General features: G+C 56.4%; 1 protein-coding gene across 1 annotated transcript in view; it reads left to right on the top strand.

The window, feature by feature from the left end:
• The window catches only part of VAC14 (VAC14 component of PIKFYVE complex), a 63,255-nt gene that overhangs the window by 28,463 nt on the left and 21,949 nt on the right, over positions 1-12,843 (top strand). The window contains exon 13 of the mRNA XM_068411191.1: positions 4,061-4,211. Within this exon, the coding sequence (XP_068267292.1) occupies positions 4,061-4,211 (151 nt within the window). The remainder of the gene's footprint in view (positions 1-4,060; positions 4,212-12,843) is intronic.

Raw genomic sequence — 12,843 nt, forward strand, 5'->3', positions numbered from 1 at the left:
GTCGGGGGGGGTGGGGAAGAAAAAAAGGTCTCGGCAAGATCAGAGGATAAAAGTTGCTGTGGTGGGGACCTGAAAGGAGGGCTGGTTAAATTGCTGTGGGAAGATTAATGGTGGTTTTGCTTTTCTTTTCCTGTCTTTAAAGCCGGTGGAGGCGGTGCGGGGGGATGCAAGTTTGCTTTTCACACTGTGTGTGGCTGGGGCTCGGCCAGCCTCGCTGCTGGGACTGCCTGCCCGTGCTCGCCTCCCCTCCCCTGGCCACGGCTTAAAAGGGTTGGAGGGAGGAAAGAAAAATAAAACAAAATAGCTCTTAGGGGAAGGCTGCAGCAGTGAGGGGCTGTGTTGGAGAGGTGAAGGAAGCACCCGGCACCATCCCTCAGCTTGTCCCCATCAGGTCGCTCCTCCACCCCCCTGCCTTGCTGGTCCAGGTGATGCTGTGGGGTTTCCCCCAGGCTCCCTGAGCTCTGTCCCCTTTTGAAGAAATGCTTTGCAGTCGTTAACCTTCCTGTTCTCCATCGGGGTGGCATCTTGCGTCAGCTGGATTCCCATCTTCTCCTTGGTGAGAATAACCTTGTCCCTGGTGTCGTGAGCCCCGTTTGACCGCCCTGCGACACGCGAGGCTGCCCATGAGCACCTCCCTGCTGAGCACACACAGTTTAATCTTTTCACTTCTTCTATTTTTAATTTTTTTCCATAAATACCAGCAAGGACAGCATCTTCAGGAGCTCAGTCCCTCTCCTTGCCATCGTGGGTGCCCTAGGAGCTGCTGCTGCAGCCTGCCCTGGTAGTAGGCGTGTGCTGCAGGGCGCTGAGTCTTGCTCCCAAGGGGTCTGCAGAGGGTTTGGGGTCACCTCCCCTTCCTCTGCAATGGGTTTGGGGGTCACCTCCCCTTCCTCTGCAATGGGTTTGGGGGTCACCTCCCCTTCCTCTGCAATGGTCCAGGGCCACCCCAGCGTTTTGGCCAGAGGCAAAGTCATCCCTAGGAGCATCCAGGCGATGCTTTGCACGCGGGAGGTGCGGCCCATCCGGCACACACCACGCGGGGGCTGCTTTTGCTTTTCCCCTGTGCTGCCGGCGGCAGAGCTGGTCTCGGCTCCGTTGAACCAGAACAAGCGGCAAATTAACCTGACCTAGATCTGGAGAAGCCGGAGAGACCGACAGTTTTGTGTGCCCTCAAAATCCGTGCTCTGGAGGAGAAATCTTGCCTATTCCCAGGGAGGAGAAATAGCTGTCTGATAACGTGCTCCTCGTCCCCCAGCCATACAAAGAGCTCGCCCCTCTCTGTGCTGCTCTTCGTCCCCGTGCTGGGACCAGCTCGCACTGTCGGCCAGGTCTCCCCATCCATCATGGTGCTGCTTTCCCTGCTCCTTCCCATTCACACAACCCAGCCCCAGGCTGGCCCGCAGCCGGGATACCACCCCACATCTCATCACTGCTGGGAAACCTTCACAGAAATCCCTTCTGGGCCAGGAAAACCTCCTCTGGGCTGGCCCTCGGGATCCCACCCTCGCCCGGCAGCTGGGAACGGCTCCGGGTCCGGCGGCCACTCGGCTCCCGACAGATGGGACCGGCTCGCTGCTGGCGCAGCCGGCCCGTTGCCATGGCAATGGCAGGATCTTGCTTTCTTACAGCCTCCTGGCTCGCACAAAGCTGCCGGCTCCGGCTTTGCTGAGCGCAGGGATGTGCAGCGCATACCAAGCGCTCCTGGCTTTCCCCCGTCCCTGGCTGGGAACCCGCTCCGGAGCGTGCGGGGGAGAAGCAGCAGGAGCCGGAGCTCCCGGTCTCTTTCCCATGGCTGGAAAAGCCCGGGTCTTCCCAGCCACCCGCTCCTCCTCTTCCTCCAGGTGCTCGTGCGCTCGTCCCTCCTGCTTCTTATTTCCTCCATGGTTTTGAATTACAAAATCCAGCCCATGCTGCTTTTTCCACCTCCTCCTGCCTGTGACCTGCACGGCTGGTTTGAGGGGACACCCCTTCACCTCTCCAAAGCTCGAGAGGGCCAGCCGTGCCCTTAGTGGTGCCCATCACTGCTGGCCAGAGCATCCCGAGCCCAAGCCAGCATCTCAGAGACGGAGCGCAGCTCTGGGAGGTTGGATTAAGGATCCGATCTCACGGCATAAGACACGTCTCTCAGTGCTTTGGGAGGCAGTGGGGGTGATTTTTGCCCAACCCAGGGTCTTGGACCTGTTTCTTCATGCTGCTGGTGAGGTTTACGCTGGACGATAACCCAAGTGTTCGGCTGGATGGGTGGGCTCTAAGGGGGAGCGTGGCAGCAGCAAACGCAGCTGGGTGGCAGTCACGGGCGGCTCGTTTGTGCCGTTCTTCAGCCGTGGGTTGGTACGGCCTTGGCTTTGTAGGCTACGTCATCCTGGTTGTGCTGGGTTCGGCAAAATCAGTAGCATGAACAAGAGTGCTGGCTCTTGCCTGCCTGCCAGCCCCGGTAGCCAAGCCCTGAGTCTCTTTGCCAGTTTTAGCCAAAGACAATGAGACTTGGAAACCTCCACGGGTGTTCTTGCCCCAGCTGTGAGAGCCTGAGGCCCAAATTAGAGCTTGAAGACTGCAAGTCCAGCTGAGCTGCTTGATTAGCCACCAGAGAATCTACCCAGGGCTTCAGGAGCCCAGGTGTCATGAGCTCTGCTCAGGGGCATCCTCTGCTTGAAACAAAGCATCAGCGTTGCTTTTTCTGAGCCACCGATGCCTGAAAGCCCTGCAAAGCTGGGCAGAGAGGGAGGATCAAGGTCTTTCCTCTGGCGAGGACCGTGGCATTGCTCCCTGGGATGGCGGTGGTGTCCCATGATGGCAATGAGGTCCCATCCTTGACAGGGTCACGGAGGTGCCGTGTTCTTCAGGGACAGCAGCACCACAGCTCCTCGTTGCACAAGTTGTTGTTGTCTTATGGTTTTTCATCCCCAGAGAAGCCGTGAGTTGGGACTTAATGATGTTTCTAGGCGCAGGGTCTTCCTGAGCATGCTGGAGTCTCGTGGTGCCCGTGGCAGGCCACTTCCTCACGGCCAGTGCTGCACCGAAGCCTGGACACCTCGCTGCCTGCTCAGAGGCTGCTGGGGGCTCAACAATCAGCCCTAATTACAAAAAAAAAAAAAAACCCCACATATTAAGATATCTGCAACAGAGAAACCCAGGGGCTCCTCTTTCTGATATCCAGGGCTTGTATTTTCAAGCTCTGGATGATCAGAAAAAGACACAATTGGCTTTTTTTTTCCAGGATTAGGGGGTAGCTCAGAAGCTAAAACTCCCATATAACTGCAGCTGCTCAAAAGACACCTCGTGAGAACACGTAGGAAGCCGGAGATGCTGTGCTGGTGGGCAAGGGGTGGTCGGGGATGTGCTGTGCTGGATGCTGACGGGTCGGACGTGGCCATCGGCCCTTTTGGGCAGCCTTTGTGCTCCGCACAGCCCTGCTTCGCTCAGAGCATCGGGGACGGCTGATGAAACATCTCAAGGACACGCAAATGAAGGGGGACCCAAAATAGCCTGAGACATGAGAAGGGTTGAGGATGGGGGGAAAAAAAAAACCCACCCTGTAATAACTTCTCCAGCAATGCTATATATAGGCTGATTTGGTGACTTCTGGAAGGAAAGAGCTGTGAGATCTGACTGTGAGATCCAGCCTGCTCTCGGCTCCTGCCCTGACCGGGGCGAGCTGGGGGGCAGCCTGATGGTTGCCCCCAAGAGCGTCCCCATGCTCTTGCTGGGGTTGTCCCAAATCATGAAGGGGTGTGGGGAAGCAAAGCCCAGACCTCCCCGAAGTGGGCAGAGGCAGAAGCGAGCCCTGCTCTTGGTTGTGTAAATTAAATGTAATTTCACCTGCTCCCTTGGGACTCGCAGAGCAAAAACTGGGGTGTTTTTTTTCCTCCTCTGCCCCATCCTCTCTGCAATGGTTTGAAATTTCCACTTTGACCTTCACAGGTAGCTCCCTTTTCCCTACACCTTTCTTGATGTGCTGGGGTTTGGTGTTTGCTGCCCATCTCCCCCTCTCCGGCCATGGCTTTGGAAAGGAAAGCTCGCCTTTGTGCCTGCTCACCCCCTGCCGTCCCTCTGTCTGCAGGTTATCCTGAAGGACCTGGAAGTGCTGGCAGAGATCGCCTCTTCCCCGGCAGGACAGACAGAGGGTCACGGTCCCTCTGACAGCTCTGATGCACGACCTGGCGCCGTGGAGCTTCACGTCCCGGCCAGGGCCGGCCAGCTGAGCTCCTCCGGTGAGTGCCCTCCGTGCCACCCCGCTCCCGGGGCTCACTCAATACTTAGAGAAGGGAGGTCATTGCTGTCCTATTTTTTATGGGACCTTGGGTGTAGAAGTTCTCAGAGCCTCTAAAAGCAGCTCAGGAGGGGATGCTTGCTACAAGCACGGGTGTCCAAAACATCTGCAGAGGGTTCACAGAATCACAGAATCAATCAGGTTGGAAGAGCCCTCTGGGATCATCAAGTCCAACCATTGCCCTGACACCACCATGGCAACTAGACCATGGCACCAAGTGCCATGTCCAGTCTTTTCTTAAACCCCTCCAGAGATGGTGACTCCACCACCTCCCTGGGCAGCCCCTTCCAATGGCTAATGACCCTTGCTGAGAAGAAATGCTTCCTAATGTCCAACCTGACCCTCCCCTGGCCAAGCTTGAGGCCGTGTCCTCTTGTCCTATCGCTAGTTGCCTGTGTTGCCTCTTCGAGGCTGCCCACGTTGAGTGTGAACTGCTACGGTGCTCTGAGCGTTGGGTAGGACCTCAGAAGAGAGATAAGGACAACCCTATTTTCTGTGAACCTGAGAGATTTAAAAAAAAAAAAAACGCCTTTCATTAATCATCTCGGCGCATTGGGAAGTGTTTTCCACCTTCCCTTGTCTGCGGCTCGCCCTTTGCAGTCGCTTGGCTGCCCCTTCTCCTCCACTGCTGCTATTTCAGGGCCTCCCTGTTGTACTCTCCGGGCCAGGTTGTCCATGCCAAAAGCACGTTTCACGGCAGCTTTGGATCGCGAGCCGAGCACCAAGCCAAGGCTGCCTCTCCCTGCGCAGGATGCGGCCACGGGGCCGTGCAGAATCACCGCCGGCGAGGGAGGCTGGGCTTTCCGCTCCGTGGGGTTTGTTTTTTTTCTGAAGATCTCAGATCACTTGCCCCCTCCCTGGGCTTAGAAAGGTCCACACCACCCACCAGCTCAGGTTTGGGGTTGTTTGCGTGGGGTTTTTTTTTGCAGATCTATCTATTTCACGCTGGCAGGTTCTGCGATGGAGAGGGGTGGGGGCTGCAATGCTGGTGACCTCCCCAAGCCTCATCCATCCTGCCGGGGTCAGAACCGAGCCCTCCTGGGTGGAGCAGCTCCTGCGGCGCTGGCCAAGCAGCTGAGGAGCTGCGGTTCAGCTCACGCTGATGCTTGTCTGAGGTTTCCTGCCTTGTGGATGATCTAAAAATAGCAGGCTGGATGGCGTGGGTCCTAACAGCTGCCCTGGCCCCTCAGAGCTCTCTGGAAGAGCAACTTGGCTTCGCTTATTCATGTGTAACATTTGAAAAAGAGTCTGGCTCTCCCCATGTTGAGCAGATCTGCTGGAGCCAGAGCTCCCTTTGCCCCAGTGTGGGACATCTTGCCCCCACGCAGGTCCTGACAGGCTCTGGCTTCATCACCAGCTTTCCTCTTCCTTGTGATGCATCAGGAAATTGTTTGTTTGGAAATTTATTTGGGGCTGAGCTTTGTAGGGTCGTTGGCTTTTGCCCAAAGGTGGATGTTTTTGGGGAGGCGAAGAGGAGCTGGTTCGTTGGCCTTGGACATTTAACATGGCCCCGGTCCCGTCTGGCTCTGACCACCCAGGGCTGCGATTGGCTCCGGCTCCCAGGGGAATGAGGGGTCACAGCGGGGCCAGGGCCCTCCTGGGTTATGCCTGGAAAAGCAGAGGCTCTTGGAAAAACCTCTGTTTGTTGGAGGGTTGTTTGGGGGGCTTTTTTTGGAGTGGGAGGATGGCCATTGGAAATTCCTATGTCTGCGTGGTCCCAGGGTAGCGATGCACGGCGAGAGCGAGCGAACCCCAACTCTGCCCTGACGCGTTCGGGAGTACAGCCCTTCCCAGGCAAAGACCACGGAGAGAGGGTGTACCCCTTTGTGGGGTCACTGCTTTTGTTTGGGTTGGAAAGGACCTTTAAGACCATCGAGTCCAACCATTAACCTAATGCTACTCCACGTCCCCAGCTCACCCTCCTCGGCTCGGGCAGCGCTTTCTCGGCGGTAGGATGCTCTTGCAGCAGCGGAGGGGAGGCTGCAGGGTACCAGCGCTTCTCCCGGGGTTAAATCACCCCATTCCCTTCATCAGGCTTTAGCACTGGAGCTCTCGGTGGGAGGAGAGCTGCAGAGTCAGCTCAGGTCTGCTCCTTCCTGTCCCAGGGTGCAGCGGGTGGCTGGGCACCCCTTAAAAGCCTTGAGCTCGCACCATCTCCAGCGCTCCAGGCTTTGCCCCCCGGGCGGCGAGGCAGGATGAGGTGGTGGAAGGGGCCGGTGCCCCCGTGGTCTTCCCCCCCGGCTTCCTCTCGCTCCCTTTCTTCCCTCGGGATGTGTTTATGCAGTTGTTTCCCTGCCATTGAGTTGGGTTTCCTTCAGATGCCAGTTGATTAGTCAGGAAAGCCGTGTCCCACTTCCGCGGCCCGTTCCCAGCTCCAGTTTTTATTTAGCCACTTTGTTCTCTGGTTACGTAAGGTCAGCTGCCCTCGACGCCTTCTCCAAACACAATGAGCTGGGGCCAGCCCAGCCCAGCGCCGCCTGGGACACTCGACATCTCCTGACCTGCTCCGGCTGCCCCGTGCTGACCTCCATGAGGGTGTCCTCGGTTATCTTCTGCCCTCTTTGCAGGGACAAGGTCTGCAGGGATGTGCCCAAGACCTCCCTCCGTTCCTTGGGGTGATGGTGCAAGAACCCATCAGGTTTGTACGATGGGAATCCAGCTGCCTGCTTTGCTTGGCTATTTTGCCAACAGTGTAGAAGTTGGGACAAGGAGCAGGTGACCCAAAGAGTGGTTGTCACCAAGGCCAGCAGGTCGAGGGAGGGGATTCTGCCCCTCTGCTCTGCTCTGGTGAGACACACCTGCAGTGCTGCATCCAGCTCTGGGGTCCTCAGCACAGGAAAGACATGGAGCTGTTGGAGCGAGTCCAGAGGAGGCCACGAAGATGCTCAGAGGGCTGGAGCCCCTCTGCTCTGGAGACAGGCTGAGAGAGTTGGGGCTGTTCAGCCTGGAGAGGAGAAGGCTCCAGGGAGACCTTCTAGCACCTTCCAGTACCTGAAGGGGGCTTATAAGAAAGCTGGGGACAGACTATTTAGTAGGGCCCGTAGTGATAGGACAAGGGGTGATGATTTTAAACTGAAAGAGGGGAGATTCAGACTAGATATAAGGAAGACATTTTTTATGCTGAGAGTGGTGAGACCCTGGCCCAGGTTGCCCAGAGAGGTGGTAGATGCCCCATCCCTGGAAGCATTCAAGGCCAGATTGGACAGGGCTCTGAGCAACCTGATCTAGTTGCAGATGTTCCTGCTCCTGGCAGGAGAGTTGGACTAGATGGCCTTTGAAGGTCCCTTCCAACCCATTCCATTCCATGATTCTGCAATAGCATGGGTGCGAACCCTCCAGCCTCATCATCTCCAGCTTTGCTCTGCATGGGAGGAGAAACCCTCCTCCAAAAGGATGCTGATACCATCGGCGGGCTCATACAGGGCAGCTCTTGCACACCTCTCTTCCTTCCTTTCTCTGCAGCTTTGTAAGGAGAAGCAGTTACAACCCTTTGTTTCGCAGGAGGCACTTTCCTCTCCGTCTGGGTCCGGTCTCTCCCGCCTGGCTTCCTGCTGGGGATGGTGGGGATGGCGGCGTACCCTGAGCCCCTCACGCTATAGGATGTGTACGGGGAGGCCAATTCCATACGTGGGTGTGCTAACACACCCGAGGTCGTTGCTTCCATCCGGCAGCCCGTGGAGATCCCAGGAGTCGATGGATTGCTCCAGAGGAGGCTGCTAAAAGTCCCTGAGAAACGTAGTCTGTTGGGTTCACCCTTGTTGTATCCCCACTGGAAAACGTGCAGCGCTCCAGAGCCTGGACCGAGCTTGAGATGTGCTGTCAGAGGGGTTTCCTCTCAGCATCTTTTGGAGAGATTTTGTTCTCTGTGCGCTCCCTTTACGTTGTCCATCACTTCGTTTGTGTAGTCATAGATCTCAAAGGTGGCAGTGTAGGACAAGGTCCCACCTCCACATGGGCTGGGAAACATGAGGGCAGCCTCTGAAAACACCAGGCGAGAGTCTGTAGGGTGCAGGGAGCCCATGAAAGGTAGGAAGGAGAAGGTGGCCCAAGGTCAGGTGGCTCAGATTGGCTAAACGGGCAAGGATAAAAGGGAAACCCCTCCGTACCCATCCTCTCCACAGAGGACAAGGAGACAGCCGATGTCACGCGATGGACCACTTGCTCTCAAAGGGGCCGGTTTCCAACAGCTTTCCCAGGCTCGGGAGTGTGGGAGCAGAGGAGCCAAGCGAGCCCGAGAGGAGAGAGCTGGTACTCCCGAGGGCTCTGAGCCCAACGCTCTGATTCCTGACGGTCGGTGGCTCGGCCATCTCCTTCCCTCCGGGCACGGAGCTGTGCAGCGAGGGTTGGCTTTCAAAAATGCTCTTCTGCCTCTTGGAGAGGAGGAGAATTAGAAGGAAAAGGTGATTTGTTTCTTTTCCTGGATGCTCTGCTGTGTAGGGAACGTCACTCCTAGCCAAGCGCCCTCCATGTAGTTACTTTGCTGTGCTGCCTCAGTTTCCCCAAGTTGTTTCAAGGAATTTGGAGGATGGGGTGGAGGATGAGATGAAACCAGTTAGTTAGCAGAATGAATATTGGTGCAGAAATGGCCCGACAAAGCCCATTGCTGCTCGTTCCTGCTTGCAGGTTATCTTCTGTACGCTTTACCTTTCCATGCAGTAGCCTCAGCCCACTCTAAACTCACCACCAAGCTTAACCGCTCCTGGTTTTGCAGCTCTGCTGGGTATTTTCTTCTCCTGTCCGTTGTCTGAGCTATATTCCTGCCGCATTTTTACTTCTTGATTTACCTTAACAAAGGAAAACAAGCCAGCAAGGTTCTCCCACCCTTCCTAGGAACCCCATCGGCATTACCATTGCCTGCTGCCTTCCTCCAAGGCAGGGAGAGGCACAGACCCTGCGATCTGGAGGACTGGGGCAGCAAAAGCCTCGTTTGGCATCAAAATACATCCCCCAGCCCGTCTGGGGACCCCCTTTAGGGGCGAGGTGCTGAAGAATTGCACACCCACGGCTCTTTAGCCAGGTAGGAAGGGGAGAAGCACCCTTGTGCCCGGGCAGCCCTGTATCTGTAATTTCGGTGGGTTTATTTCCTCAGCAGCATCCTGCACTCCAGAGAGGGGAGAGCGGAGGTTTTGCAGAGCCCGGCTGAGCTGTCAACACGTTCACATCTGTTTCCAGCTACGCCCTGCGCTGGGTTTTTGTTTTGTGGCGGGGGGGAGCCGGGGTGGAGGATTTGCCTTTTTTTACAGCTCTATTTTTATCCCGCTCCACGAGGCTTCGCCACCCCGGATTTGCAAAAGCTAAAATTCAAAACATCCCGGGTAAGGCTGTACCGGGGAGGGGGGGACGCCGCGCAGATTCCCACGTCGCTGCCTGCACCATCCCACGCTGCTCAAACCGAACCCGCACGGGTTCAAGGCTCACGGAGCAGCTCCGGCTGCTGCCGGGTTTATCCCGGCCGGTCCCGGAGGAGCTGAGGGACATCCTTGTCTGGGCTGAGCTGGGAATGTGCTGCTCGGGTGGGAAGGATGCTCGCCCTCCCTATAGCCGAGCTGAAATTGCTTCAATTAGGGATTGCGGTAAATCGTTTTAGCTGAACCACCACAAACGCCCCTGGGAATACTCTGAACAGCTCACCCAGCTCGAGCTCGCTTCGGGAAGGAATCAGGTCTGGGTCCGATCTCATTTAAATGTGGTTTAAATGGAGCGAAGTGAGTCCGCACCGGTTTTAATTAAGACCGGTCTGAAGCTAATTATGGTCAATTACTGGAAGTTGCGTTTTCTGCCGGGGTGAAGTTTGGCACTTTGTGGCCAAGGGAGGAAAATCCAAGTCATGTCGGAGGCTGCCAGGTCCCCTCAGAGCGATTTGGGGACACTTTGGCCGCTGTAGGTCTCGAGACGGCTCAACCAGACGGCGCCGATGTTTCAGGCTGCTCTACAATATATATTTATAAGGGCCTTAATGTAGATCCCTAATTGCCTGTCTCGGTTGATTTATAGCGCGGCTGATGGGAACGTCACGAACCGGTGAGCGCTTGGGGATGCACCGGGGGGTTTGGGCAGGTGTTGGCTGTGCTCCGCTTGAGCTAGCACCCATGGGTGGGGGGGACGGGTGCTGGTGCTGGTTTAGGTGATCCAAGAAGCCCACTCATGTCCCCGGGCTGCAAAGTTTGCCTCGGGAAAGGATGTGTCAGCCCAGCATCCTGGGATGCAGGAGGATGCTGTGGGCATTGAGAAGGGTCCAGGCTGGCTGGGTGATGTGGATTAATTTCCCATTTGTTCCTATTATAGCTGATATCTGGGCTGAGTGTCATCGTTCCTCTGAGCAGGGATCTTTCTTCTTCCAGCTCCCTACTCCATGCCAGATGAAAAAAAAATAGGCAGCAGAGCCGTGACGTGCCACCAGCCCCGCTCCGGGTACGTTAACAGCCGATCTGGCACGTTACGGATCTGCAAAGTCTCGCTCAGGGGGAAGGGGGAGAGGTGCAAGCTTCAATTAATTGAGCCACAGTTTTCTTAACGCTTCTCTCGGGTTGTCTCTCGTGCTTCGTAGAAACACCGAGACAAGCTGCTCCTCGGGTGCTGTCGAGCCAGGGATGCTGCGGCGCTGAGCCGTAACCCAAAGGCAAAGGATGATGCAGCAGCTCCCTGGGGCGTGCAGACCATCACATCACACTTTCGTCTCCTAAAAAAAAAAAAACAGGGCTAAGACTTGTTTCTGCCGTCTCTGTGTCCCGATCCCTCCTCACTCCCAGCTCCCTGACCCACTGCCCGGCTTCCTCCAGGCAGTGCAGGAGCATGGGAGGTTCAGGGGTGAGTCGATGGAAGAAGGTGGCGTTTTGGGCTGTGTCATGGGTTTGGCTGTCACCAGAAGGCGTGCAAGGCAGCGGTAAGGGACAAAGATGTCTTTGCCATGTGGGGGGAGCGACAGCAGAGCAGCTGCAGGCACTGGGCAGGAGCTGCTGCCTGTGCTCCTGCCGAGAGACCAGCCCTGGCAGCGGTGCCGTCCTTAATGGTGGGGAGGTCAGAGAGGTGATTTTTGGGGTCTTGAGAAGGGAGAAACTCCCAGATCAGACCTTCCCCTGCACAAGCTCCTCTGCTATGGAGACAGGCTGAGAGAGTTGGGGCTGTTCAGCCTGGAGAGGAGAAGGCTCCAGGGAGACCTTCTAGCACCTTCCAGTGCCTGAATGGGCTACAGGAAAGCTGGAGAGGGGCTTTTGACAAGGGCATGGAGTGCCAGGACGAGGGGGAACAGTTTTAAACTGAAAGAGGGGAGATTGAGAGGAGATCTGAGGACGAAATTCTTTGCTGTGAGGGTGGTGAGACCCTGGCCCAGGTTGCCCAGAGAAGCTGTGTCTGCCCCCTCCCTGGCAGTGTTCAAGGCCAGGTTGGATGGGGCTTGGAGCAACCTGGTCTGGTGGAAGGTGTCCCTGCCCATGGCAGGGGGGCTGGAACTGGATGATCTTTAAGGTCCCTTCCACCCCAAACCAGTCTGTGATTCTGTGGTTCTGTGAAGCTACAACGCTGGGGCATTACTCGCTGGTGGGGATGAAGGCGTGATGTCCTACCTGCAGCTGTAGTGACGGCACGTGGGGCACGGCTGTGTTTTCACGCCAGCTACTCCCTGCCTTCGAACAAACCCACCTTTGTTCTGGGGCGAATCAGCTCAGCTACATCCTAGTATTATTTTTTTTTTTTGCCCAGATCATCTTCCCCGCAGCTGAGGGGAAACGCGATGCCACGGCGAACACTTGTGCTCCGGGAGGTGCCTGCTTCAAAGCCGGGGTTGGGGTTTCGGGTGCACCAAGGCAGGGTGAACACATGGCTCCAGCGAGGAGGAGACACCAGGTTCTGGTCCAGATGACCTCGGATTTAATTTTCCTTTTTCTTTGGCTGCATGTGTTCTCTTGGATGCTAAATCTGGGACGCTGCCCTGGCTGAGCCCACATCTGCATCTCTGTGTATCACCAGGACAGGCAGGGTGGAAAACAGCCCGGTGGCTTTTCCATCAGCTCTCCTGGGCTTTGCTGGCTTGATTGCGTCTTTAATTGGCTGCTCCATGCTCTGCTGAGTCTGGGTAGGAGCAGACAACACCCATAAATCAAACTCCTTAGGTTTCCTTCAGCAATCTGATGGCAATGCTGGCTGTTCTTGGGACGTGGGGGGATATAACCTTGGGGCACTCATGTGTGCCGGCTGTCCTCCTTACCACGGTTAGACGTGGTTTCTCCATGGGGGAAATGAAGGGCGAGCGCTCCCCTTTACAACCCTCTCTCCAAACATTTGCTTTGAGCGCCGTCCTGCTAAATAAACCATCGTCCCTGTCGTTTCACTGTGGGAAAAGCAAGCGGTTCCTGCCGGCTCCCTCCACTTGTGTTTTTTTCTAATGTTCTCCGCGTCCCCTCAGCTGGGAGATGTCCCTTCGCCAGCCTTCCCCGGCTCCCTGCCCTGCAAATCGTCTCGGACCGAATTAGGACGTCTCACCCAGCGGGTGCCGCAGCGGCGAGAGCCCCTGCACCTTACACCCTGGAGCAGCGTGTGCTCACCGAGCGATAGGAGCCCATCGAGAGTGAATTTAT

This window comes from Nyctibius grandis, chromosome 12 (assembly GCF_013368605.1).
Source record: "Nyctibius grandis isolate bNycGra1 chromosome 12, bNycGra1.pri, whole genome shotgun sequence".
Taxonomy (NCBI): domain Eukaryota; kingdom Metazoa; phylum Chordata; class Aves; order Nyctibiiformes; family Nyctibiidae; genus Nyctibius; species Nyctibius grandis.